General features: G+C 35.0%; 1 protein-coding gene across 1 annotated transcript in view; it reads right to left on the bottom strand.

Moving 5' to 3' along the window:
* MAN2A1 (mannosidase alpha class 2A member 1) overlaps positions 1-25,966 on the bottom strand; it is a 205,063-nt gene that overhangs the window by 132,935 nt on the left and 46,162 nt on the right. The window contains exon 4 of the mRNA XM_020968826.2: positions 11,526-11,697. Coding sequence (XP_020824485.1) covers positions 11,526-11,697 — 172 coding nt within the window. The remainder of the gene's footprint in view (positions 1-11,525; positions 11,698-25,966) is intronic.

Raw genomic sequence — 25,966 nt, 5'->3', positions numbered from 1 at the left:
AATTGGGGGCATTGCCTTAATTTCCAGTTCTTTGTCATCACAAAGAGAGTTGCTATAAATATTTTAGCATATCTAGGTTCTTTTCCTTTTCAAACTCTTGGGGAAAAGATCCAATAGCAGTATTGCTGTGTTAAAGGGTATACACAGTTTTATAACTCTTTTGGCATAATTACAGATAGCTCTCTAAAATGTTCGGATCAGTTCAGTTCCACCAACAATGTATTAGTGTACCAATTTTTCCACATCCCCTCCAATATCTATCATTTCCCCTTCTACCATTTTAGCCAATCTGATAAGTGTGAGATGATATCTCAAAGTTGTTTAATTTGCATTTCTCTAATAAATAATGACTTAGAACATTTTTTCCACATAACTATACATAGCTTTGATTTCTTCACCAAAAAACTGTCATCAATTAAAAAAACCATTCATAATGACCAGGCTGAATTTATATCAAAAATGCAAAAACAGGTGAAGAAGGAATCCTACAAAAAACTCTTTTTATAATGCAAACATGGTTTTGATACCTAAACCAATGAGAGCAAAAAACAGAAAAATAAAACAATAGACCAATTTTCCTAATGAAAACTGATGCAAAAAAAAAAATTTATACTAGCAAAGAGATTAAGCAACATATCACAAAGAGTATATACTATGACTATGGGTGTTATTTATTCCAGGAATATAGGGCTAGTTCAATAGTAGGAAAACTAAAGCATAATTTACCACATCAATAATGAAAACAACGATTATATCATTATACCGATAAATACAGAAAAGGCTTGACACAACGTAACATGCATTTCTATGAAAAACATTAAAAGTATAGGAATAAACAGAGCTTTTCTTAAACTGATAAAACCAAGAGCAACCATTATTTATAATAGGATAAACTAGAAGCCTTCCCAGTGACATCAGGGATAAAGCAAGGAAGTCCATTATCACCACTATTATTCAATATTGCACTAGAAATGCTAGCTATAGCAATAAGACAGGAAAAAGAAATTAAAAGAATAAGAACAGGCAATGAGGAAGCAAAATTACCACTCTTTGCAGATGGTATGATGGAATACTTAGAGAACCCTAAAGAATCAACTAAAAAAATAGCTGAAACATTAATTTTAGTAAAGTTGTAAGATATAAAAGAAGCCTACATGAATCAGCAGGATTTCTATATACTACCAACAAAAAACAGCAAGAAGAGATTTCTAGTAGGTGAAATTATATTTAAAATACTCTGCTGGCAGAACCAACAAAAAAAAAACAGGGTGAAATAACTTTTCAGCCCAAGACAACTTGGAAGGAAGGCATGAAAGGTCTGTCTCACTTGTGTAAAAAAGAAGAAGAGTCTAGAGTAGGCAACACCTTGGCAATCCAGCAGCAAGCTGCTGAAGCCAGGAGGAGGCACTGAGCCCCAGTGAAGGTCAGTGGCCAAAACCAGTCCTCCTCCTCTACAAGCCGAAATGCAGCAGCAAGCAAGCAAAAAGGACTGCTCCCCACTCCCCAAGCCACAGCATAGCACCAGGCCCCTCTAGTAGGTACCAGCATAATACCAAGAAAAGGCCAAACCCTTCACCCCTGTATCTGCAGCTCAGGACCAGGCCCCCCCCAGGGGAGACACAACACCAGGCACCCTCTCCCGAGACTCCCCACCTCCAGGCCTCCCCTCCTCCAATTAAGGGCCCCAGGGCAACACTAGGCAAGATGCTAAGACCTCTTGCTTCTAGAGCCCCAGAGCAGGACCAGGAGAATGGCCTGGCCCACTGCAGTCCCTGCACAATGGCTGGCTAGCAGCCAGAGCCTGTAGTCCCTAGCACAAGAAGCTTGGGACAATGCCCCCTCTACCTAGGAGTAGAGCTTGATTTCAACAAAACTGGGCTCGAAAAAATGAGCAAAAAACAGAACATGACAATAAAAAGTTATCATGGTGACAGAGATCAAAACACAAACTCAGAAGAGGTCAATAATATTAAAACACCTACATTCAAAGCCTCAAAATAAAATGAGACTTGGTCTCACACCCAAAAAGAACTCCTGGAAAAGTTCAAAAGGGATTTCAAAAATCAAGGAGGTAAAAGAAAAATTAGAAAAAGAAATGAAAATGATGCAAGAAAATCATGAAAAAAGAGTCAACAACTTGATTAAGGGAGCACAAAAAAATGGAAAAAGATATACAAAATTATACTGAAGAAAACAACTCCTTAAAAAAGTAGAATTGGCCAAATGGAAAAGGAGGCAAAAAAGCTAACTGAAGAAAATAATTCCTTAAAAGTTAGAACTGGACAAGTGGAAGCTAATGACTCCACAGACCTCAAGAATCAATAAAACAAAATCAAAATAATAAAAAAAAAGAAAATGTAATTAGTAGACTATCTGAAAGTCATGATCAATAAAAGGACCTGGATATAATACTTCAACATATTATCAAAGAAAACCAACCTGAAATCCTAGAACCAGAGGGTAAAATAGACATTAAAAGAATCCATTGATCATCTCATGAAAGAGAACCAAAAATGAAAATTCCCAGGAACATTACAGCCAAATGCTACAACTCCCAAACCAGGGAGAAAATATTGCAAGCAGCCAGAAAAACAAACAAAAAACAATTAAAATATCACAGAGCTACAGTAAGTATTACACAGCATTTAGCAGCTCCTACATCAAAGGATCTGAGGACATGGAATGATATTCTGGAAAACAAAGGAGCCTGGACTACAACCAAGAATCACCTACCAGCAAAACTGGGGGGTAATCTTTGAGGGGAAAAAAATTGTCAGTCAATGAAATAGAGGACTTTCAAGGTTTCCTGATGAAAAGACCAGAGCTGAAGAACAACAACAAAAAAAGACCCTCAAACACAAGACTCAAGAGAAGCGTAAAAAGGAAAGGGAAAAAACCTAAGAGATTCATTAAGTCTAAACTGTCAGCATCCCTACACATGAAGATGATACTTGTAACTCTTTATACTTGTAACTGTATCACTACTAGTGCACTTATCAGTATATATTGAGAGGGTGTGGGTATAAGGTGACTTTGATGGGATTACACACATCCCTTCCCCCCTAAAAAAGGAAAGAAAATTAAAGGGTGAGAAAGAGAATTACACTGGAAGCAAAAGGAAGGGAGAGGCAAAATAGGGGAAATTATGTCACAAAAGATCTATTATACTAGAAGGGCAAGACCAGGGTGGGGATGAGCATCATTTAAACCTTATTCTCATTAGAACTGGCCCAAAGGGGAACAGCATCAGTTGGGTACAGAAATCTTACTCTACTGAAAAGTGGTAGGGGTTAAAAAAGGGACAGGAAGGGAAAAGAGACTGACAGAAGGGTCAGATTAGGGAAGGTGGTGGTCAGAAAGCAAAAATCCTGAGGAGTGAAAGGTAGAGAGAAGGATCAACAGGAGGAAAAACAGGTTGGAGGGAATGCAATTAGTAATGATAATTATGAATATGAATTGGATGAAGCGGCCCATAATATGAAAACAAATAGTAGAATGGATTAAAAACCAGAATTCTAGAATGTTTTTTCTAAGAAACACTTAAATCAGTGAGAAACAAGCAAAATATATTATGCTTCAGCTGAAGTAAAAAAAAGGAGGGGAGCAACCATAATCTCAGACGAATCAAAAGCAAAAATAGATCTAATTAAAAGGGATAAGGATGGAAATTACATCTTGCTAAAAGGTACCACAGGCAATAAAGTAATATCAATTCTAAACATAAATGCTCCATGTAGTATATCACCCAAATTCTTAAAAGAGAAGCTAAGTGAGCTAAAGGAGGAAATAGTAAAACTATATAGTGGGGGACTTTAACTTTCCCCTCTCAGCACTAGATAAATCTAACCACAAAATAAATAAGGAAGTTGAGGAGGTAAATAGAGTTTGAGATACGATAGATCTCTGGAGAATACTGAATGGAAATAGAAAAGAATATACCTCTTTCTCATGGCATCTATATAAAAATTGACTGTATATTAAAATCAAATGTAGAAAGGCAGAAATATTATATGTATCCTTTTCAGATCATAATGCAATAAAAACTACATTCAATAAAGGTTAGTAGAAAGATAGACTAAAAATTAATTGGAAACTAAACAATCTAATCCTGAAGAATGAGTGGGTCAAAGAACAAATCACAGAAACAATCAATAATTTCAATAGAGAACGACAACAATGAGACAACATACCAAAATTCATGGAATGCAGTCAGAGCAGTATTTAGGGGAAATTTTATTTCTCTAAATTCTTATATCAACAAAATAGAGAGAAGTGCAGATCAATGAGTTGGGCATACAACTAAAAAAACAGAAAAAGAACAAATTTAAAATCCCCAATTGAACACCTATGCAAATGGTCTCTCAACAGAAAAGAAGAGAATAAAAATAAAAGGACAGTTAATAAGGATCGATACCTAAAGTAAAAAAAAGGAGTTAAGTGAACACTGAAGAGTTCAAGTCACCTAGCTCAAAGAAACTACATTATAAATTGGTGAACAGACAGATATGATTGCTGAGTCATTACCAGTAATCAGTGAAAAATACAGAGAATTAGGAAGGCAATGCAGTATTAGGAAAGGGTAAATCCTGTCCTGATTTTCAAAAAGGAAATAAAATGGAAATAAGACAACTTATCATTAATTACTGACAGACTTCTAGAACTAACATGTTACTGACCACTGAAAACAGATCATGTCAATCTAACTTTTTTATTTCCTGATGGGTTTTCTAAATTGCCAAATTAAGTTCACCAAGAATTTAGTAAAGCATCTGTTAAACACTCTCATGCTTTTCTTGGGGAAAAGATGGAGAGATGAAAGCTAAACAATGGCACAGTTAGGCAAATTCAGAATTTGGTTGTGTGGCTAGAACTAAAGAGTAGCTGTTAACAGGAATGTTATCAACTCATAAAAAGGTTTCCAGTGACATGCAAGTTTTGGTCCTTTGCTACTAAATATAACAATGACTTAGGACTGGTTTCCAATTCTGTTCCTTATACTTACAAGCTCTGTGACCTTGGGAAAGTAATTAAACATCTTTAGGGTTTCTGTCAAGTGAGAAGACTGAAGAAGATAGTTTCTGAGATTCCTTCCAGTTCAAAACTGTGGTGAGACCCTACATAAACAAAGGACTTGGAACCCATGGTCCTGCCCTCCAAGCAAAGAGGAAGAAGATACTGATGAAATGAGAGTACCAGGAAAATTCAATCTTGCAGGACAATGAGCTTTCCCAATGATGAATTTCCTAGGAAAGCAAGGTATGATGCAGAAGTTTAAAGAAGTCCAAAAGCAGTGTAGCTGGTACAGAATGGGAGAAAAGGCTGTGATGTGCCCACCACCTCACCTCCTTAAACAGAAGTGCTGATGCCCAACACCCGGCCCTCCAGTGAGAAAGTCCAAGAAAAGGTCAAAAGAGTTCTGGTGAGATGTGACTACCAGGAAGATTCAATCTTGCATGATGAGATTTCCCAGTGATGAGTTTCTTAGGGAAGGCATGATGGAGAGGTATCCTTGTGGATACTTAGGCTTCACTGAACCAATTGTCACTACAATGGAGCTTACTCTTTATAAATAATCCCTCTTCAAATTGGATTCTGTGCTAGACTCCTCCATGATGGTGGCAAGTGGGCCTTGAATCACAAAGTCCTGAGTTCAAATTCAGCCTCAGACACTTACAAGTGACCCCAGGCAAGTCACTTCACCTCTGTCTACCTCAGTTTCCTCCACTGTAAAATGAGGATAATAATAGCGCCAAACTCCCAGGGTTCTTATGAGGATCAAATGAGATAATATTTGTAAAGGGCTTGGCACTCCATAAATGTTTGTTTCCTTCCTTTCTTTCTGTATGTCCTTGATTTTAAACACCAGAAGGGCAAAGTTCTCTCTGGTGTTACATCTTTTAAGGAATATATGATTTAGATATATGGACAGAAAACCCCTTGTTGAAGAACAATCTTGTGATTAAGTTTTTATTTACAGGACACTGCAAGACAGGAAATTCCACATAGAAATAAGAACCCTACTGAAGATAGAGGTTTCATATACTATTTACACAGTTCAAACTGTTCAAGTATGCATTAGTGCTACATTAAAAGTCACATTTAATTGGAGCTATGCCCAAAGGGCTATAAAACCATGCATACCTTTTGAACTAGTCTGTATCCCAAAAGAGATAAAAAACAAAAAAGAAAAGGATTTACACTTACAAAAATATTTACAGCAGCCCTTTTCTGGGAGTAAAGAATTGGATATTGAGAGAATGCCTATCAGTTGGGAAATGGCTGAACAAGTTGTGGTATGTGATTATAATGGAATACTATTATACTATAAGAAATGATAAGCAGGATGCTCTCAGAAAAACCTGGAAAGACTTGCATGGGCTGATACAAAGTGAAAGTACTGTGTACAAAGTAACAGCAATATTGTGAGATGACCAGCTGTGAATGACTTGGCTATTCTCATCAATACACTAATCCAAGACGACTCTGAAGGATTTAGGATGAAAAATGCTACCCATCCCCAGAGAAATAACTGATGATATCTGAATACAGATTGAAGCATATATATATTTTTTAAACTTTTTCTTGAGGCTTTTTTTTGGTCTATGTTTTCTTTCACAACACGACTATTATGGGTATGTTTTGTATGACTACACATGTATAACCTATATTGAATTGCTTGCCTTTTCAGTGGGGGAGGGGACCGTGGGGAGGGAGGAAGGGAGAGAATTTGGAACTCAGGTTTTAAAAACAAAAGTCAGAAGTGGTTTCTACATGTAACTGGAGAAAAATAAAATACTGAATAAATTCATAAAAAATAAAAGTCACATTTAAAAAAAAAAGATCTTAGCAGAAAGACAGTAAGACAAAATTATACCAAGAACAAGGCATACAAGACTTGAAGGTTTGACTATAAAAACCTAAAAGTTAGAGGTCCTAGGTGTGCCAAATTAAATTTGGAAGGTACAACCATCAGATGTAATCTTTAAAGTAATATTGGTCAGTCACTGTGCTAAGCACTGAGAATACAAATGAAAAGCAAAAATATTCCCTGCCTTCAATAAATTTACATTCTTTTTAAAAAAACAAAAATTTATCAATCTTTTGTCTTTTATATCACCAAAATTTCTCCCAGTATTCCTCCCATTTTTCCTCCCAGAGAACATTCTGATAACAAATAATATTTTAAAGGGGGGAAAAAAAATCAATAAAATTGATTAATACATCAAAAAAAGTCTACTAGGCAGCACAGCGGATACAGCATCCAGACTGTTTACCTCCATGACTGCAAGGGATGGTAGTGCCTTTGACAATAATAAAGAAGGCCAGAGGAGGGGTACACTTGAGGGAATAAGATAATAAGTTCTCTTTTGGCCATGATGAGTTTGAGATATCTATGGAACATCAAGCTGGAAATGTATAGTAGGCAGATAATGATGCGGATCTGGTAAATTTAAACAGAAAAGATTAGAGCTGGCCAGATAAATAGACATGGAAATCAATTTCTAAGAAATAAGTCTAGAAAGGTAAACTGAAGAGAGATTCTGAAGGGTTTTACATGTCAAACAGTAGTTTGTGTTTTATTCTAGAGAGCACTGGAGCTTTGTAAGCAAGAGAGTAATGTGGTCACTCATAATTTAGAAAAAAAAATTGGCAGGCATACAGAGGGTTACTGAAGAGAAGAGAAACCTAGGACACAGAGACCAACTAGGAGGCTACTGCAATAGTCCAAGCAAATGGTAATGAGTCTGAATTAGGGGGGCGACTGTATGAGTGGAAAGTTGAAAAAAATAAGAGACATTATGAAGGCAGGCAAGATTTATCAATTTAGGTCTGTACAGTGGAGACTGAAAAAAAGGAAAGTTAAAGATAATTCTGAGGTTGCAAACCAGAATGTTGATTATGTGGAAGAATGTTGGTAATGTCGAAAAAAATTAGAAAAGTTAGGGAAGATGAATACATTTATAAGGAAAGACCAAGTTGCATTTTGGACACAATTTAGCTTTTGATACATATGGGACATCCCAGGTAGAGTGGCCCTACAGGCAGTTGGTGACAGAAGACTGCAGCTCAGGATAGAGGTTTAGATTAGATCTGAGAGTCACCTGCATAGAGATAATAACTGAACCTGTGAGAGTTAACAGGACAGATAAAGAAGGAAAAAGGCCCAGGACAAATCCCTAAAGAAAAACTACTACTTAGGGGACAGGAGATGGACAATGAGTCAATAAAATAGACTAAGAAATGGCCAGAGATGGAAAGAGAACAAGAATAATTTCATAAAAATTTCATTAGAAGAGTAATTTCATAAAAAAGTATCCAGAAGGAAGGGGGAATTAAACACTATAAAACAATAACAAGGAGGTCGTTATGAATAAGGACTGAAAAGGGCCATTTGATTTAGCAATTAAGAAATCTTTGATGATCTTGGAGACAGTAGTTTTAGATGAGTGATTAAGAACATGACTCAAAAGGCCAGGGTATTTAGAAAAAAGAAGAAATGGAGAAAATGAATACAAAGGGCTTTCCTTGGAGTTTGGCTGTGAAAGGAAAAAGATAAAAGGATTACAGGGTTGAGAGAAGCTGGGTTTTTTTGCTTTTGTTTTTAGAGCTGTTTTGTTTTTTAAGATAGGCGAGACTATCTTGTGTTTGTGGACAGCAGTAAAAGAACTAGTAGAAATACAACATTAGGGATGGGAAGGGATAACTGCGGTGCCTGGCTGCCAGGAGGACAACAGGCTATCAAGGGCACAAGCAGAGGAAATGGCCTTTACCAACAGACACAAAAATATCTTCATTGACCTCTTGTCAAAAAATGGAGCAAAGGAGAGGAGAATATTCAATACCTGCACTTTCCCACTATGTTTCAGCTACAAATAAAACTCTTAGGTGTAATGGTTTCTCTTAAAGGCTTGTCTTCTAAATGATCTGCTAGATTAATTTTAGTATTATATAAATATCTTATTTTTTGGTAAAAATACCTTAAATTAGAATGAAATTCAATTTTTATATCCAATTTACAATCTGATGCTTCTACAGAAAGTTTCTATTAGAATACAAAGTGGATTTATAAAATCTGGTCCACTATATTTAAATAAAATGAAAGTAACAAAAAACATTTGGCCTTCAACACCCCTGAATTCTAACCTAGGCCCTCAATTAAAGACTGTATTAATGTATACATAATCAAATATATATATATATATATATATATATATATATATATATATATATATATATATATATATATAAAAAAAACTTGAGGATTCTCCTGAAGATTGTTCAAATTGTGCTACAGAACAGTAACCCTAATTGAATGATTCTACAAATTGCTTAAACTCTCATTTCTGCAGACTCTAGGGTCATATAACAAGCCAACATTAGATTTTTGATAAAAGTGGTGGCCAATAGGCTGAGTTGTGTTTTATATCACATTTTTACAAATAATATAATTGAAAATTTTTTTCAAATCACAGATAATTCAATACCAAGACATGATTGCTGTTGCAAACTAAAAGCATTCTTCTAAGCCAGCAACTTTCTATTTGTGAGACATGCGAGCATACAATGTTCCACATTAGCTTCCATTTTATTTATTCTAAGAACATAGGATCCATGCAAGGAGTTCTTCACCATAGTTATTGTATGATATAGCAGTAGCTGATTCAAAAATTACAGTTATATTCAAATATGTCAGTTTATCGTAGAGTAAAAAACCAAGTTTCTTGACCAAGTTCAAAATATATATGCATCAGTAATAATAAACACATAAGTTTGTTCTTTTAAGTAAGTTATGCTTATAAGCTTTATTTCAGTAAGTACTTCATACTTCTAACTGAAAAGCCAAGTTAGCATTCTAGGGGAAAAACATAGGAAAAAAATATTTAAACATTAATCTAATTCAAAAGAGATGGACACTAAAGGAACAGCAGGCAGACACAACAAACTAACAGGAGAACAGTCATCTATTCTGCCAATTGAGAAACCCTTAGTGAAGGATGAGCTGCCATGTTCAATTCACACATTTAGAATCTTACTCCAAACCCTGCACAGAGTGGATATCGAGCAAAACAAACTGCCTGGCATGTTGCTACATGGCATGCTCCTACAGTGAACTGTGGTCCCCATGATTAAAACTGATGCCAACATATAAAACATCCCATCAGGTCTCAAAAGGGAACAATGAAAGTCTGATGCAGTGGGTATAACTCAAAGGAAAAATAAAAGTCCAATTTTTCAGTTGTTCGCACTCTAAATACAGGCTTGCATTTTTTATATATTGTTCATGATACAGTACTTAAAAAGCATTTGCAGTCAAATTTGATCTTTGAGACATTTCTTACTCTTTGGCTACTTAATAACGCTAACAATAAATGCCAAAATTTGATGTCCCTAAAATAATAATTTTGATGAATGTTATTTTTACAGTAAGACAGTACTTTTAAGAAATTTATGGACTTTTTCTGAAACCTACTTTTATGTCGATGTTTGAAATAGTCTAAGTTTTCTACAATGTAACCAATTAAATTATTTTAAATAATAATATTTAAAAGGCAATAGATGACATACACACAAAGATACTTTTACTTAACAAATATTATCTTAATATCTCAACACTGTTCGAACTCTTAGTACTTCTGCTGTGAGGAAAAAGTAAATATGCCTTTAGAAGAAAGATTATGAGGATCATTTGGAGATATGTTTCAGTCAGGTTTTTTAAATCACTTGGTATTCTATAATGACATTTAAAATTTAATGTGTGTAAAATTTTGTTGGAATTAACAGTTTTAAACAGCTTTTCTAATCCTATTCATTCTCTCAAAAGAAATAAAACAAGTCACTGAATAAACAATGTTAAAAAGACAAATCATCAATGTTATTTAAATGTTCAAAATCTAAAAATATTTCGCAGCAGTCCTAATAAACTGCTACTTCTTATATTTTTTTCCATCTGTTTTCGCAGAAATCTACATTAAATTTGCTGAAGAAAAAATACTCTTCTTAGCTTCACTTTATAAAGGAACATATAAAATAGAGGGTTCTAATTAGGATGAAGAGAGTTTCAGCAGTGCTAGATAAGAACAGAGTTTGGATATACGATGGATATATAAAGCTATCTTACTCTTCAGTCAAGAGTATTTCCCTGGAACGTAAGAAGAATAACACAGAATTCATACTAAACAATATTTGCAAATGGCAAAGGGATAAATGCTCCCCAAAAACTATGAAAAGGGAAGGGAGCAGAAATACATGAAAAGATGGTGGTTTAATATTATATTATTCTTTGTCTCAAATTTAAATATAATTTGAGATCTGTAATTGCTTTAGACTAATTTTTGGATATAGATTTTAAAATATGTAAGAATCTAAAATTCTGCAGGAAAAGAAAGGATTATTTTTAAAAGACTTATATTTTATAATATAAACTCTTTGAATACATATACTACATAAATTAACATGATTTCCCCCAAGTAATCAGTCTGCAATCCTATGAACTTCGAAAAAGAAATTAATTTTTAGAAACAAACCTCTTAACAGCATCCTTCTTCTGAATATCTATTCCATCCCACCATTTTGAAAAATAAGAGATTTCAGACCACATAAATTTTCTCCTTCTGTCTTCATTCAGCTTTACCACCATGTTATTAAGAATATGCTGGGTCTGGTCTCTAAAGTAGTCATTGAAAGTCTTTAGCCAACCTAAATTGAGACACAAATATACCACACAAATCTGGTTTCAGTTAAATCACATTATTTTAGCTTTGAAGGAAATCTTTTATAAGTTTTCAATGCAAAAAGGTTATAATTTAAAATTTTTTAAATAGTTTCTAGTTGCTAAGATTAAATTTGATAACTGACCAAAAGGCAAATACATAGCTGAGAAATGACAGAAATCATTTCTTAAAATAAATATTAAAATGAGATACATAACTTAAAGACTAGTCAAAAACAATACAATGCAATTACTCTGCCTGGTCCTGTTATTTCTAAGTTATTGACAGCATTTTTTTCCTATTTTGAAAATCCGAGTACCATAAAGAATCAGTAGTATTGATTTGACAGACCTGGATAGACATTTCATTCTTTCCCTCTGCAAGTAGCACCTAAACTGCCATGTTCCATATGGTATCACATTAATAAAATAAATGAGACAGAACATAAAATAAAGTAGAATCTTTGCTCTGCCATATCCAAAACTCATTTAAAAGGAAAGATTATTATTTTATAAATCAAATTATACTGTTTGCAAAGAAAATAATGAGTAGCAAAGTGATTCTAAAGGGAATACTTTTTTGCCAGTTCAAACAGTGGCTTCTGAAGCACACAATTACTGGCAAGCCTATATTCCTTTTGCTGAAAATGTATGTGAATTTAACATAAATTCTTCAGTTTTACATTTTTCCAAGAGTTGCTGATTATTTGGAACAGCAGTGAGGTTATGTTTTATAAATAACAAAAGGTCCAGGGGCAGCTAGGCGGTGCAGTGGTGGATAGAGCTCCAGCTTTGGAGTCAGGAGGACCTGAGTTCAAACACGGCCTCAGACAACTGACACTTACTAGCTGTGTGATCCTGGGCAAGTCACTTAACCCTGATTGCCTAACTAAAAAAGAAAAAAAAAGTCCACCCTGGACACATAGAATGGAGGGGAGCCCCTAATCTGTGAAATGAATTACTGTAACTAAATTTAAACTTATCATGTGGCATCTTAGATTTAAAGGGAGATGGGACCTTAGAGATCATGCATTCCAATGTCTTCATTTTACAAGTCCATAACTGAAGAATAACAACATTAAGGAATTTGCTCAACATCAGACAGGTAGTAAGCAACAGTCAGATTTTGATTTCCTAGCTCCAAATCTTGCATTCATTCTACTGAACCATCTCATTTTAGAGTAGACTGTGACCTTATCCTCTCACCAAATTTTTAAAAATAGTGCTTTGAAGAAACTATCTTGGAGCCCACGACTGCTGTCAAAATGGAGCAATTGGAAAAGGTACAGGACAGCTAGCATTTCTGCAGCACAGTATGGAGCCCTCTGAGGCCATGGGGATCCTTTGGGTGAGAATTTCTAGAATCCCTGCTGGCAGAAAAACCCAGGACTATTCTAACCTAATAAGAATGCTAGATCCTCTTATCCAGTTGGCAACACTTTTACTCATGCTGACCATATGTGTCTTTCACATGCAAGGTAATTCATGATACTTCACAGATATGATATAACAACCAAGCCTTCAAAAATTATAAATGTGAGAAAATCCCAAATCACTAACATCTAATTTTGATAAATGGCCAAGCTTTAAGACTGAGTGTGATAAAAAAATATTCAGCTATTAAACTACATAAATGCTATAAAAAAGACAATAATATAAGTCAATCTAACACGTTACCAAATGTTTCAACACAATTTATTATATTCACTTTAGCCAAATAATTTATTGTACAGGCTGCCAAGACACTAAAATATCCCTGTTTTGTCAAAATAAACATTAAAAAGCAATAAGATGAGATTCTTCAATCAAGATTTTTCTAAACTGAAAGAGTTATACTGATTTATTCCAAATATGGTTTTATATCATTTGGTTCAGTCTTATCTCATTAAATTTCCATTACAACTTTTTTTTTAAATCACTTTGCTACTCACAAAACTCACAAAAATTTTTTAGCATACATCAAACCTGATCTCCAAATTCTTCTACCATTGGATTCTTTAATAATATAATTAAACATTAAAACAAACCAACCCTGAATTCAAATTAAACTAAGCATTGAATTAAACATGAATTCATTAAAAATGAGATCAAAATAGAGCAATATAAAATGAATACAGAAGGAAGTCTTAAGGCAACTGAAAAGTAAAAGCTAGCTAGACAACAGTATAATTTTGTACTTTTCTCTAATATGTGGGTAATCTCTTCAAAATATAGACATTGCATTTACCTGAGCTTTAATTTTTTATTAGCCAACTCCTTTTCAGAGAATGGTTTGAAAAATCTCAACAAAGAATAAAACCCAATGATTAATTCACTTTACTTTCAACATATTTGCTCTTCAGACGTCAAACATTTCAAATATATTTCACTATCTTGCACAAACACATCTCCAATATGTGAAACACAGATTTTTACTCAACTATGAAACTAGTCTGTAACTGACATTAATAGCCTCATCTTTTTGTATGTAGACTAATATGTAAATTATCTTTTATTGATCTCACACCATAACATAATCCAAAGTCTTTGATTTGGATTAGATTTTTTAAAAGAAATTAATATAAAATTTCAATTCTGTACTAAAAAGAACCAACCCAAAAGTTGCTATTTTGTGAAAAGAACTGAATAAATGTTTATGATATAAATTACATATGGTTCTTGACCAATGTCCAAACTGACCAAATTATTTTACCATGGGGCACAAATTTCATACAGAAAAAATCATTTTGGCAACTGAGGTGAGGATAAATTGGAGAAGAAACAACAATACATTAGTCATTTCTGTTTTTGAGTCATGTCCAACTCTTTGTGAATTCATTTAGGGTTTTCTTGGCAAAGATACTCTAGTGGTTTGTCATTTCCTTCTCAGCTCATTTTACAGATGAGAAACTGAGACAAACAGGGTTAAGTGACTTGCCCAGGGTAACACAGGTAGTAAGTGTTTCAGGCCAGATCTGAACTCAGGAAGACGAGTCTTCTTGATTCCAGGACCAGCCTCCTAGCTGGACCACCTAGATGCCCCTACAATAAATTAGATATATGGAGAAAATGAGGGTGAGGAGTAGAGAATGACAGCAACATTGTAAACCTGGGTCACTGGGAAGATGATGCGCCCTTATCACTAATAATAAGAACTAACATGTACAAAGCTTTCAGGTATGCAAAGCACTTTATGTATACTCTCACTTTTAACTTTACAACACCTCTGGATAATAGATGCTATTATTATCCCCACTTTATAGGGCAGCTAAGTGGTACAGTAGATAGAATGCATGGCCTGCAGTTAGGAAGACTCATCTTCCAGAGTTCAAATCTGGCCTCAGGCACTTACTAACTACATGACCCTGGGCAAGTCACTTAATGTTTGCCTCAGTTCCCTTATCTGTAAAATGAGCTAGAGAAGGAAACAGCAAACCATTCCAGTGTCTTTGCCAAGAAAAACCTAAATGGGGTCACGAAGAGTTTCATGACTGAAAAACAAATGAACATTGTCCCCACCTCACTTAAAAGTAATAGGGGCAGAGAAAGGTTAATCAACTCGGTCAAATTTGATAAGTGTCTGAGGTATGATTTGAAGCTGGGTCTTCCTGACTCCAGATAAAGTATTCTATCCATATACCTGCCACCTACCTGATATGGTGAGGGTTTTGGGGAAAACAATTATGTTTAATTTGATATGTATTTGGAACATTCAGTTAAATATATCCAAAAAGCAGTTCATAACACATGGCTGGAACTCAAGGGAGAAGTTGAGGACTATATTATCTGCACCACAGCAAAATGAATCCATGAGAACTGATGAAATCACCAAGCAAGATAGTATTTAGAGAAAAGAGGGTCCAAGACCAAGGCGGGAGGGACATCAATGGTTAGTACTGCATGGCAGCGGGCATAACTTGGATTCAGCAAAGTAGAATGAGAAGAAATAGTTGGACAATAGCTTATCAGGAGAGCTATGTTATAAAAACCTAGAAAAGAGAGAGTATCCAGGAGAAAATGATCAATTATCTTAAGTGCTGAAAAGAGATCAAGGAGAAAAAAATGAGAATTTTGAGATAAGGCAATTAGATCGGGCAAGTAAATGACCAATGGCCCGTACGACCAAAATGGCTGCCTAACTAGATGCCGGCAGATCAGGTCCCCCTCACCTACTCCAGGAGAAAAAAATAGAGCAACAGGCCAAATACTGACCATTAAAATAATAAGAAACTTACATAAGTGACTGCTTCCACACAGAAATGTACAGAAAGTCAGCCAGAAGCCACAGGAAATAAGAAAGCTAGTCACCAGCAAGGCAGCAAATTCCCAACAAGACCAGAGACATACGTAGCCGGCTACAAGAGGCAGGGCCACAGGAACAAAGTCCATAAGTAAACAAGCATTTAACTGCCTATCTGTTACAGGTACTGTGACAAGTGCTGGGGATATGCAGGGGAAAAAAAAAAAAGACAGTCACTGTTCTCAAAAAGTACACAATCTAATGGGGAAGAAAACATGGAACCAACTATGTACAAACAAGATTATATACACACACATATATATATATACATACATATATATGAGTATATATATGTATATATGAGTATACACACACACACACACACACACAGAATAAATTGGAGATACTAAACAGCAGGAAAGCACTAGTATTGTGGAGGATAGAGAAAGGATTCTTAGGGAAGATGGGACTTGAGCTAGGACCTGCAGGAAGTCAGGGAAGGCAAGGGGCAGAGATGAGGAGGAAGAGAATTTCCAAATATGAGAGACAGCTTTTGAAAATGCCCAGAATCAACATGTGGAGAGTCACATGCACAAGAAACAGAAAGGAGGGCATCATCACTGGACTGCCGAGTTACAGCCAGAGGAAGGAAGAGATAGTGATGGTGGTGGTAAGGTTTAAGAAGACTGCAAAGACAAGGAGGAGTCAGGTTATGAAGAGCTTTAAATTTAAATTCCAGAAGATTTTACATTTGATCCTGAAGGTAACAGGGAACCACTGGAGTTTACTGAATAGGGTGGTGGCAAAGTCAGAATTAGTTTAGGAAGATCACTTTGATAGCTAAGTAGAAGATGGAATGGATGAGGGAGAAACTTAAGACATGGAGACAAATAAAAAATCAAAAAGCTATTCCAGTAATCCAGGTGTGATCTGTACACCATGTTGTTAGCAGAGTAAGAGGAGAAAAGTGGGTATATATAAAAGCTATCATTAAAAAAAGTAGAATTGATAGGACTTGGCAACGGATTCTTAAAGATCAGGGAAATTTCAAGATTTCTTCAAATATAATGTCTAGGTTAATTTTTTAGGCACAATGTTCAGGTAGTCCAATGATCTTTAAATTTTCTCTCCTTGATCTGTTTTCCAGCTCAGTTGTTTTCGCTATGAAATACCTTACATTTTCTGTATTTTGACTTCCTTTTACTATTTCTTGTGAAATCATGTAGTGTCTATTTGTTCTATTCTAAATTTCAGAAAGTTTGTTGCTTGGGTACTTCTTTGCGCCAATTTTCTTTTCCAATTCTTTCTTCCACAGGCTCATTTATTTCTCTTCCAATTTTTTCTTCTATCACTCTCATTTCATTTTACGCTCTTTTTAAAAAGTCTTGCTTCACCTCTTCCAGGAATTCTAATCGAATCTGTTCCCAAACTATCTTTTGAGGCTTTGCTTGCAGATGTCTTGTAGTCAATTTTTTCTTCTGGATTTATGTCATAAGCATTCCTGTCACCATAATAGCTTCCTGTGGTGGGATTCTTTGCTCATTCTTCCAGCCGACTTTCCAATTTCAGACTTTGTGTTAAGGCCAGGCTCTACACACTTCTGAAGGAAATGTCCGGGCTGGTCCTGCTCCTTTTTTCTTGGCATATTACGTGTCATATGATCCTAGGATCTTGAGGACAGCTCAGGCTAGAGACTTACAAGGTTTCAGTTCTCCCAAAGTAGTGTGGATCCAAAGCAAATCTGATCACTGCCCTCCTGATCTGAGCTTTGCAAGTTCATGACTCAAGTTTGTGGTCTAAGCAAAACACCTGTGGGCTTACTCTGTTGGAGTTGCAATAGGCTCTTGGCTGGATTCAGAGATATAAGCAAACTGGAAAGCACTGCTGGTTCAGAGTGAAAAGGACTACAGGCTCCCCTTTGGTCTGGGATTCTTGACCTGGTTATTCAGAGTGGCTTCAGACTGGGCTACAGGAAGGAACTAAAACCCTGCTCCATCCCGGGGATCAGAGCCACACATCTGCTGCTTGCTTCTGAATTTGCTCTTTGCTCATTATATAGCCAATGGTCCATGACTCTTAACACACTACCTATAGGCACAAGAAATCCCAGCATCACATTGCATCTGTGACCCAGAGCTGAGGACTGATCAGCAGACTTTCTAGTTGGTACCTATTTTTGAATCCCACATAAGTTCTGGATCCCCTTTGTGTAGAACTGGGGCCTCTTTTTGCCATGTCCTTTTACAGTTCTTACGATAAAAGGGTCTGCACTAGATCCTGTCCCTAAGGTTCACAGATCCCTCTGTCTCCCTGTAGAAAAATGACTCAATGTAACTTTTTTCTTGGATTTATCTATTTAATAAGGATTCAGTCTTAATGAGTTCTCTAGATCTGTATGGAGGAGGGAAACCTCAACTGCACTTCTTTCTACAACCACACCATCTTGGGTCACCCCTACAAACTGCAAAGCATCTTAAATGATCTTAAGCTGATAACACAATATAGTCTTTTAAAATTAATATACCTCTTTTAACATTCATATACCATGATGCTATATGGCTGTGAATTATGGAATATCACAATGTCAGAGAATCAAATTACAGATAAAAAGGAAACAGAAATGTTTGTGGAAGTGAGCCGCAGTACGTTATCAATAATGACTGGTACCTAGAAATTAGATAGGTATATATAAAAACACAGGTAATTGGGTTATATAAGAAAGGCTTGCAGATGGAAAATTAAAATATTACACCGATAGCCATGATTTTATTTTAATCTGAGTAGAGAGACTCCAGGGTATTGAACTGATCCTCTACAAAGGTTTTATGGCACATAACAGACAAGGATCACACCGAATGAGAAAACAATCTATATCAACATAGGGACTACCCATATCAATAAGATCATTGATTCAAAGTTGAAGTAATATGTCCATCAATAACTTTCCTTTCAACAAACCTGGAAGGTCTATAGTATAAATAAATATTATTTCTATTTTACAGGTGAAGAAACTGAGATTTAGAGGTTAAGAAACTAGACTATGTTCCATGGTGTATTAAAACTGCATTTTGTTCTGGTCTCCCTCCCTTGCCTCTCCCTGTTAGTATAATAGGTGAGTTTGTAAGTAGCCAATATAAAGAAACAATAGCAGGCAGTAAGTTTGTAAAGGGGAATCTAAAAGTCACTTGCATACTGTTCCATAAAGTAAATACGGATCATAATGGTCACTTGCAAACCGTCTCATAAATTAATTAAAAGACATATTCTGAGACTGTGCTAAATCAAAGTAAGTCAGATACGCCTTACTATAACGGCCCTTTAGTCCTGGTAACTGCCCATAGTCTATATAAGACCAGCCGAACAGCAGGTGCTGCTGCTAACTTTGGGGCTATACGGATATGTTAATGAACCAGCCCTAAGATGGCATTGATGAGAGCAATCCCCCACAAAACCCTATGAAAATAAGATCCCAAACTCCTGCTGCCTGAGCACTCCTCTATCTCCCACAGGTTCAGGCTGCCCAAGTGCTCCCAGTTCTGATTCTTTGTGCCTCTCTTCCTCCCATTCTCTTCCCCACGCTCTCTGCTTCCCTGCACCACTCTCTCCTGTCCCAATACCACCTGCCGCTGCACTCTCTGTGCCTTTTGCCTCTGTATTTTTTGTGTATTATTAAAGTGTGACTGAAGCATTGCTCCCCACTTGTGGCTGTCCTAAGCTTTCCCAATGAGTAAAGAACCAAGCATGCCTGTCCCCTACTGGACCCAAAAAATTCCTTTGTGGTCCTAATCCCTTAATCAAATTAATGATTCCAATAATTAATTAGCAATTCATGTGGTTAGTAAACATGAGGAAACATCTTTTTTGGCTCCAATACCAAACACCTACCATACCGCATTGATTCTGAATATTTTAAATTACAATTTGAAAAGGAACTTCTGAAATAAAATCAGCTATGAACAATGCTACACATTTGTAATAAACTTTATGCAATAACTTACGCAAACAAGTTCTTTCTTAGATGATATGCTTTTATATGAAATAATAAATATATGACTATAAACTAGTAGATTGAAAACTGAGGGCAGGCACTATACTTTTCAACTTTGTATTCTCAGCAAAATGTTCCAGACATAGCAGGTACTTACATATGTGTTTAACTGATTAATGTTACTTCCATACCACAATCTCATCAATTAAATTGATACATATGGAAGAAAAAGTGTTACTTTCACCTTTCATTAAGTAAATAACCAAAGACAATTCTGCTATTTCTTAAAATATGCATATATCATGATGGTTACGTTACAGAATTCGAGCAACATTAATTCATAGTCACAATATTAATTCATAGTCACATCATATATAAAGAATCATTTCGCAATTTGTATAAAAATAGACAGATATCAACTTATGAATATCTTATCTATGATGTACATACTGCCCTTTTTTAAAGAAAAATTAATGTTTTAGCTCTTTATCTAGCACATTGCAAAAAATTAAGACTAAAGATACAAATGGTGCTATAATTACGTTTTAACTTATTAAATGCAACATGAATATCAAACAATTAGCTTTCAATTTTTCAGATTTTGTTTTAAACTTTCAAAAGGTAATAATAAACAACATTACTATTTTCCCTCAAAATTTATTTCCAAGTTTTGTCTTAATTTCATTAAATTATGACACATTTTGCCTAATAAATTCTTAACAAATCTAAAGTAAAGAATACTTTAAAATATGAGAAAATTAAGGTATTAACTTTAATCAAATTAAGAGATGATCTAAAAATTTCCCTGCTATGAAATAACCTACAAGTAAAGATAAAGACATATGTACACAGATAAAACACACACATTTTTAGTAAAGAAGGAAATGTAGAGATCTCATATATGAAAAATACCTATCTAAAAGGGAAAGGATTCCAAATACTAGAAGACATAAAAAAACTTGCCTTAAAATGCTACTCTTTGAAATGAAAAAAAAAATTTCTAAAATCTCACTTCGAAAGTAAACTGCGTAAGTGTATGCACTTGCTTCGTGATATTGTGTAAGAATCTGCCTAGGGAACTATATACATATTGATAATATTTTTAATGGCAATGCCTTTTTATGAACTTAATAATGACTCAGATTTTCATAGAATAATTTACCCATTTCTAAGGCATCGAAATTACTAAGAAAGGCCAAATAATGATTTTCCTTTGGTTTTAGACAGGAAAATTGCTGTTAGCTTAAAAAATTAGCTTCTACTAATTATTTTTCAAGTAAAGAAGGCCTTTCATGATGAAATGTAACAACTTTTACAAAAACGAAATGAACACATAACACTCCTTTGCCTCAATTTCCTCACCTATAAACACCAGGGTTCAATTAGATTATCCAGGTCCTTGACAACTGTAAAAGTCTATGAATGTATGACTCCACTATGGCTTCCAAAAATCCATCGAGGATAGTAGATGAACCCAGAAGGATGGTTCAGATTGAATATATAAAACCAAAAGTTTCCTCTAAACAAATCTGTGAAGAACTGTGCATTATTGTACTCAGTTTACAAATGAAGTAAACTGAGGTTCACTGACATCATATAACTTGCCAATAATTAGAAAAGTATTAAGTGCTCAAGTTGGAACATCAACCAAAGTTTCTAATTTATTTCAACTAGAGTAAGGAACCTGCCACACCATCCTCCCGACTTCAACAAAATTAAAACCAGTTATAACTGGGTAAGTAGAAATTACATTCAAGATTTCCTGAAGGAGGGAAGTTTTAAACAGGGTTTTAGAAAGGAGCCATGAATTATTAGAAAGCAGGAGATTCACAAGTTTACAGCTCAAAGTAACCTTAAAGGAAAGTGATTCTACATCATGCACTACAAATCCATCAATCATCATTTTACAGGTAAGCAGCTGAGGCCCAGAAATGTTAAGTGACTTGACCAATAATAAGCTTTAAGTCACAGAGATAGGATTTCATCCCAGGTCCTTTGACTCCAAATCTGGCGCTCTTTTCCACTACAACATACAGCATCCCAAAGGATACTTTTGTAAAGGTAAAAATGTCAAAAATCAGAACATAAAGGTGAAAGAAAATAAGCAGATCTTTTGACTTTATAAACTATTTTGCAGAATAGCGAAGGATGGCCAAAACTTAGATGAAAAGGTAGCAGTGCTAAAGGTCTTTTAACATAATGTGGAAATCTGGATTTCATATCCATCAACAAATACTTATGAAACACAACAGGCACTTCTGCTAGGTATACAAAGACAAAAAAGAAAAAGTCCCTGACCTCAAACAGCTTGCATTCTACAGGGGGAAACAACATGCATAAAGAGATTTAAAAATAAATATGAAATAACTTTGGCAATGAACAGCTGGAAAGGATCAGTAAAAGGTATCACATTGAAGGTGGTACCTGAATTGAACTTTGAGGAAAACTAGGGAGCCTAAATGGTGATGAGAAGGGATTATATTCTAGGCATGGAAGACAGCCTATGTAAAGGCACAGAGATGGGAAATGGGAAGTCTTGTGTAAGGAACTGCAAGAAAGGACAGTGTGGCTTAGATACAGGACATGTAGGGTGAAGATGGGGTAGAAGTAATACATAAAAAGCTAGGCTGTGAAGGGCTTTAAATGTCAAACAGCAGAGTCTACATTTATCCTAGAGGTAATAGAAAGCCATTGAATAAAGTGGAAGTGACATGGTCAGCCGTATATTTTAGGAATATCACTTGGGAATCTATAAGGAGGGTAGATTGGAATGGGAAGAGACTCAAGGCAAAAGAGACAAACTAGGAAGAATGACAATAAGTCAGAAAAGTAGACTCTAGCAGATTTGAAAGGCAGAAAAGTTTGTGTTACCCGGAAGCAAGAGTCACTGCAGCTTTTTGATCCTGGCATGGTTAAATCTGCTTTAAGAATATCAATTTGGTAGTTATGTGGAAGCAGCTCTATTCCACAATCTTTACATCATTACAACTACTTGAAAGATTTAAGATAACACAATACTTCATTCTGGTTTTTTTGTGGGCTAACTATATTGTTTAAAAAGGCACAGAGTAATTTGTTGAAACGAAATGGAATTAAAAAGACTTATTTCCAAAAATATATCAAAATTACACAAGATTCTTTACAAGATAATACAGATAAATTTGTTCAATGACCTTCAAACTATTAATACCAAACAATACACAAAAGAGGGAGAAATATGCTCACCAAACCATTTACCACTGTCATAGAGGAGATCCAGAGCAATTTCTAAGTTGAAAAATGCTTTCCTACAAATGCTAAGGTGGTCCTCTAGATGCTGTTTGTGGATACTGTTGTCCTGATTTCATTAAACCTGAGAACATTCCCGAGCTTCCTGGAAAAGGATCTATATCCCCTCAAAAGAATTTGGCTTAATCATCTGCACAGGAAAAACCAAATGGATGAAGAATGGCTATTGTTCAGATTAGGACACGTAATGAAATGGACAACTTAATGAACTTCTCCACCTGTATTAATTAGTACTCACAATTTTATATATGTTCATACCATACATGTGTATGTGCATGTGCATGCGCGCACACACACACGAAATATTTTTTTTTCCTTTTTGGCTAGGCAATGGGGTTAAGTGACTTGCCCAGGGTCACACAGCTAGTAAGTGTCAAGTGTCTGTGACTGAATTTGAACTCAGGTCCTCCTGACTACAGGACCAGTACTCTATTCACTGCACCACCTAGCTGCCTCCTCCACACATATACACACACACTCTTGGACAGCTAGTATGAATAGAGATTAAATTGCACCTGATTTACACCAGAGTAAGAGAATGAGCTGGATTATGTTTCAGAAATTATAAATTCCTTTTAATAATTCCAAAATTCAACCCGACACTTGTGGCCCATCTATTTAATGCCAATATTCTGCCAGTATTATATAGCAGCAAATAATGAAATACTATAGTCTTCAAAAATTAAGACATAAGCAACACCAATAGAAAGGTACATGGTGGATGTAAGCAGGCTTAGAAATAAGAAATGCCAAAGGTAGACAGTCTTTATGAACCTTGTATTCTTCACTCTTACCACTGTACCAGCCTATATTTCTTTGAAGGCTACCTTTATTCTTATCCTTCTTTGGCATTTCTTATTTCTAAGCAATTTAATCTAAGCATTCCTATAACATGGTAAAATAAGAAGTGAGCCAACAGATGGCCCCTTTAATCCAAAAAAAAGAACAAAAAAACAAACCAAACAAAAAACTGGGAGGGGAAGACCCTCTGGTCTCTGGCCAAAAGAGAAACGTATAGATTTATAGAATGACAGATACAGATAAATACACACACGTGTATGTATTTTTGTCTAAGAGTAACCGGGGGGGGGGGGGAGGCGCGGAATTTACATGGTAACCTTATTATATATTTAAAATAGCAAGCTGTAGGGGCAGCTAGGTGGCTCAGTGGATAGAGTACCGGCCCTGAAGTCAGGAGGACCTAAGTTCAAATCCAGCCTCAGACCAAACACTTGATACTTACTAGCTGTGTGACCTTGGGCAAGTCACTTAACCCCAACTGCCTAAAAAAATAAAAATTTAAACTAAAAAAAAAACAGCAAGTTGTAAATAACAGATTTGCAGTTTCATGTGCAATCATCTTTTTATTTTACCATGTTATAGAAATGCTTGTTTCATTCCAAAACTTAAAAAAAATATATTAAAAAAACAAGAAGTCAATTAAATGTTTGAGGAGAGATAGGGTAAAAAGAGAGAGAGAGAAGTATAGTGACAAAAAAACAGGATGAAGGCAAATGCATAACTAGTAATTATAACATTGAATGTGAATGGGATGAACTCACTCATAAAACGGAAATGATAGCAAAATGGATTAAAAACAGTTTCCCAAAATATATTGTTTACAATAAACATGTTTAAAAATGTGAGATACACATAGAATAAAAATAAAGTGCTGCAGTACAATTTATTATGCTTCAGCTGATACAAAAAAAAAAGCAAGGGCAGCTGTCATGAACTCAGACAAAGTTAAAAAGAGATTTAACTAAAAGATAAACAGGAAAATTATATTATGATCAAAGTTAGATAATGAACATAGATTAACATAGAATAACAGATAATGAAATAATAGCAACACTAAATCTATATGCAACAAAGAGCACAGCATCTAAATTTTTAAAGCAAAAGCAAAATTAATTACAGATAGAGACAGCAAAACTATAATAGTAAAGGACTAAATCTTCCCCTCTCAGAACTAGATGAATCTAAAAAAAAAAAATAGGAAAGAAGTCAAGGAGATTAGTAGATTCTTAGTTAAGATACATATGACAAATATCTGGAGAAAAAAAACTGAATGGGAATAGAAAGGAATACACCTTTTTCTCAGTAGTCCACAGTACTTTTAGAGAAACTGACAATCTATTAGGGCATAAAAACTTTATAACAAAATACAGAAAAGCATAAATGTTAAATGCAACCTTTTCAGAACATGATGCAATAAAAAATCACATTCAAAAGGGACCACGGAACACAGAAACACTGATTTACAATTGACCGGAGACTAAGTAATCTCATCTTAAGGAAATGAGTGAGTTAAAGAACAAGTCACAGAAACAATAATTTCACTAAAGAGGATAATAATAATGAAACAATATATCAAAACCTATGGGATGCAGCAAAAGCAGTAATCAAAGGAAAATTTATATCTCTAAATGCTTACATCAATAAAACAAAGGAAGAATATAACTGTGTTTGCAATTTAAAAAATAGAAAAAGAATAAATTAAAAATCCCCAATTAAACAGCAAATTGGAAATCCTAGAAATTAAAGGTAAAATGAATAAAACTGAATACAAGAAAACCACTGAATTAATAAATAAAACTAGAAGTTGGTTTTATAAAAACAAAACAAAACAAATAAACCATTAGTTAATGAGATTTTTAAAAGAGAAAACCAAGTCCTAGTATCAAAAATGAAAATGGTGAATGAATATATCACTAATGAAGATGAAATCAAAGCAATTATAAAGGAGTTACTTTGCCCA

The sequence above is a fragment of the Phascolarctos cinereus genome, unplaced genomic scaffold (assembly GCF_003287225.1).
Source record: "Phascolarctos cinereus isolate Bilbo 61053 unplaced genomic scaffold, phaCin_HiC Scaffold_4;HRSCAF=312, whole genome shotgun sequence".
Taxonomy (NCBI): domain Eukaryota; kingdom Metazoa; phylum Chordata; class Mammalia; order Diprotodontia; family Phascolarctidae; genus Phascolarctos; species Phascolarctos cinereus.
The sequence above is the reverse complement of the archived record's forward strand: the minus strand, read 5'-3'. Positions and strand labels throughout refer to the sequence as shown.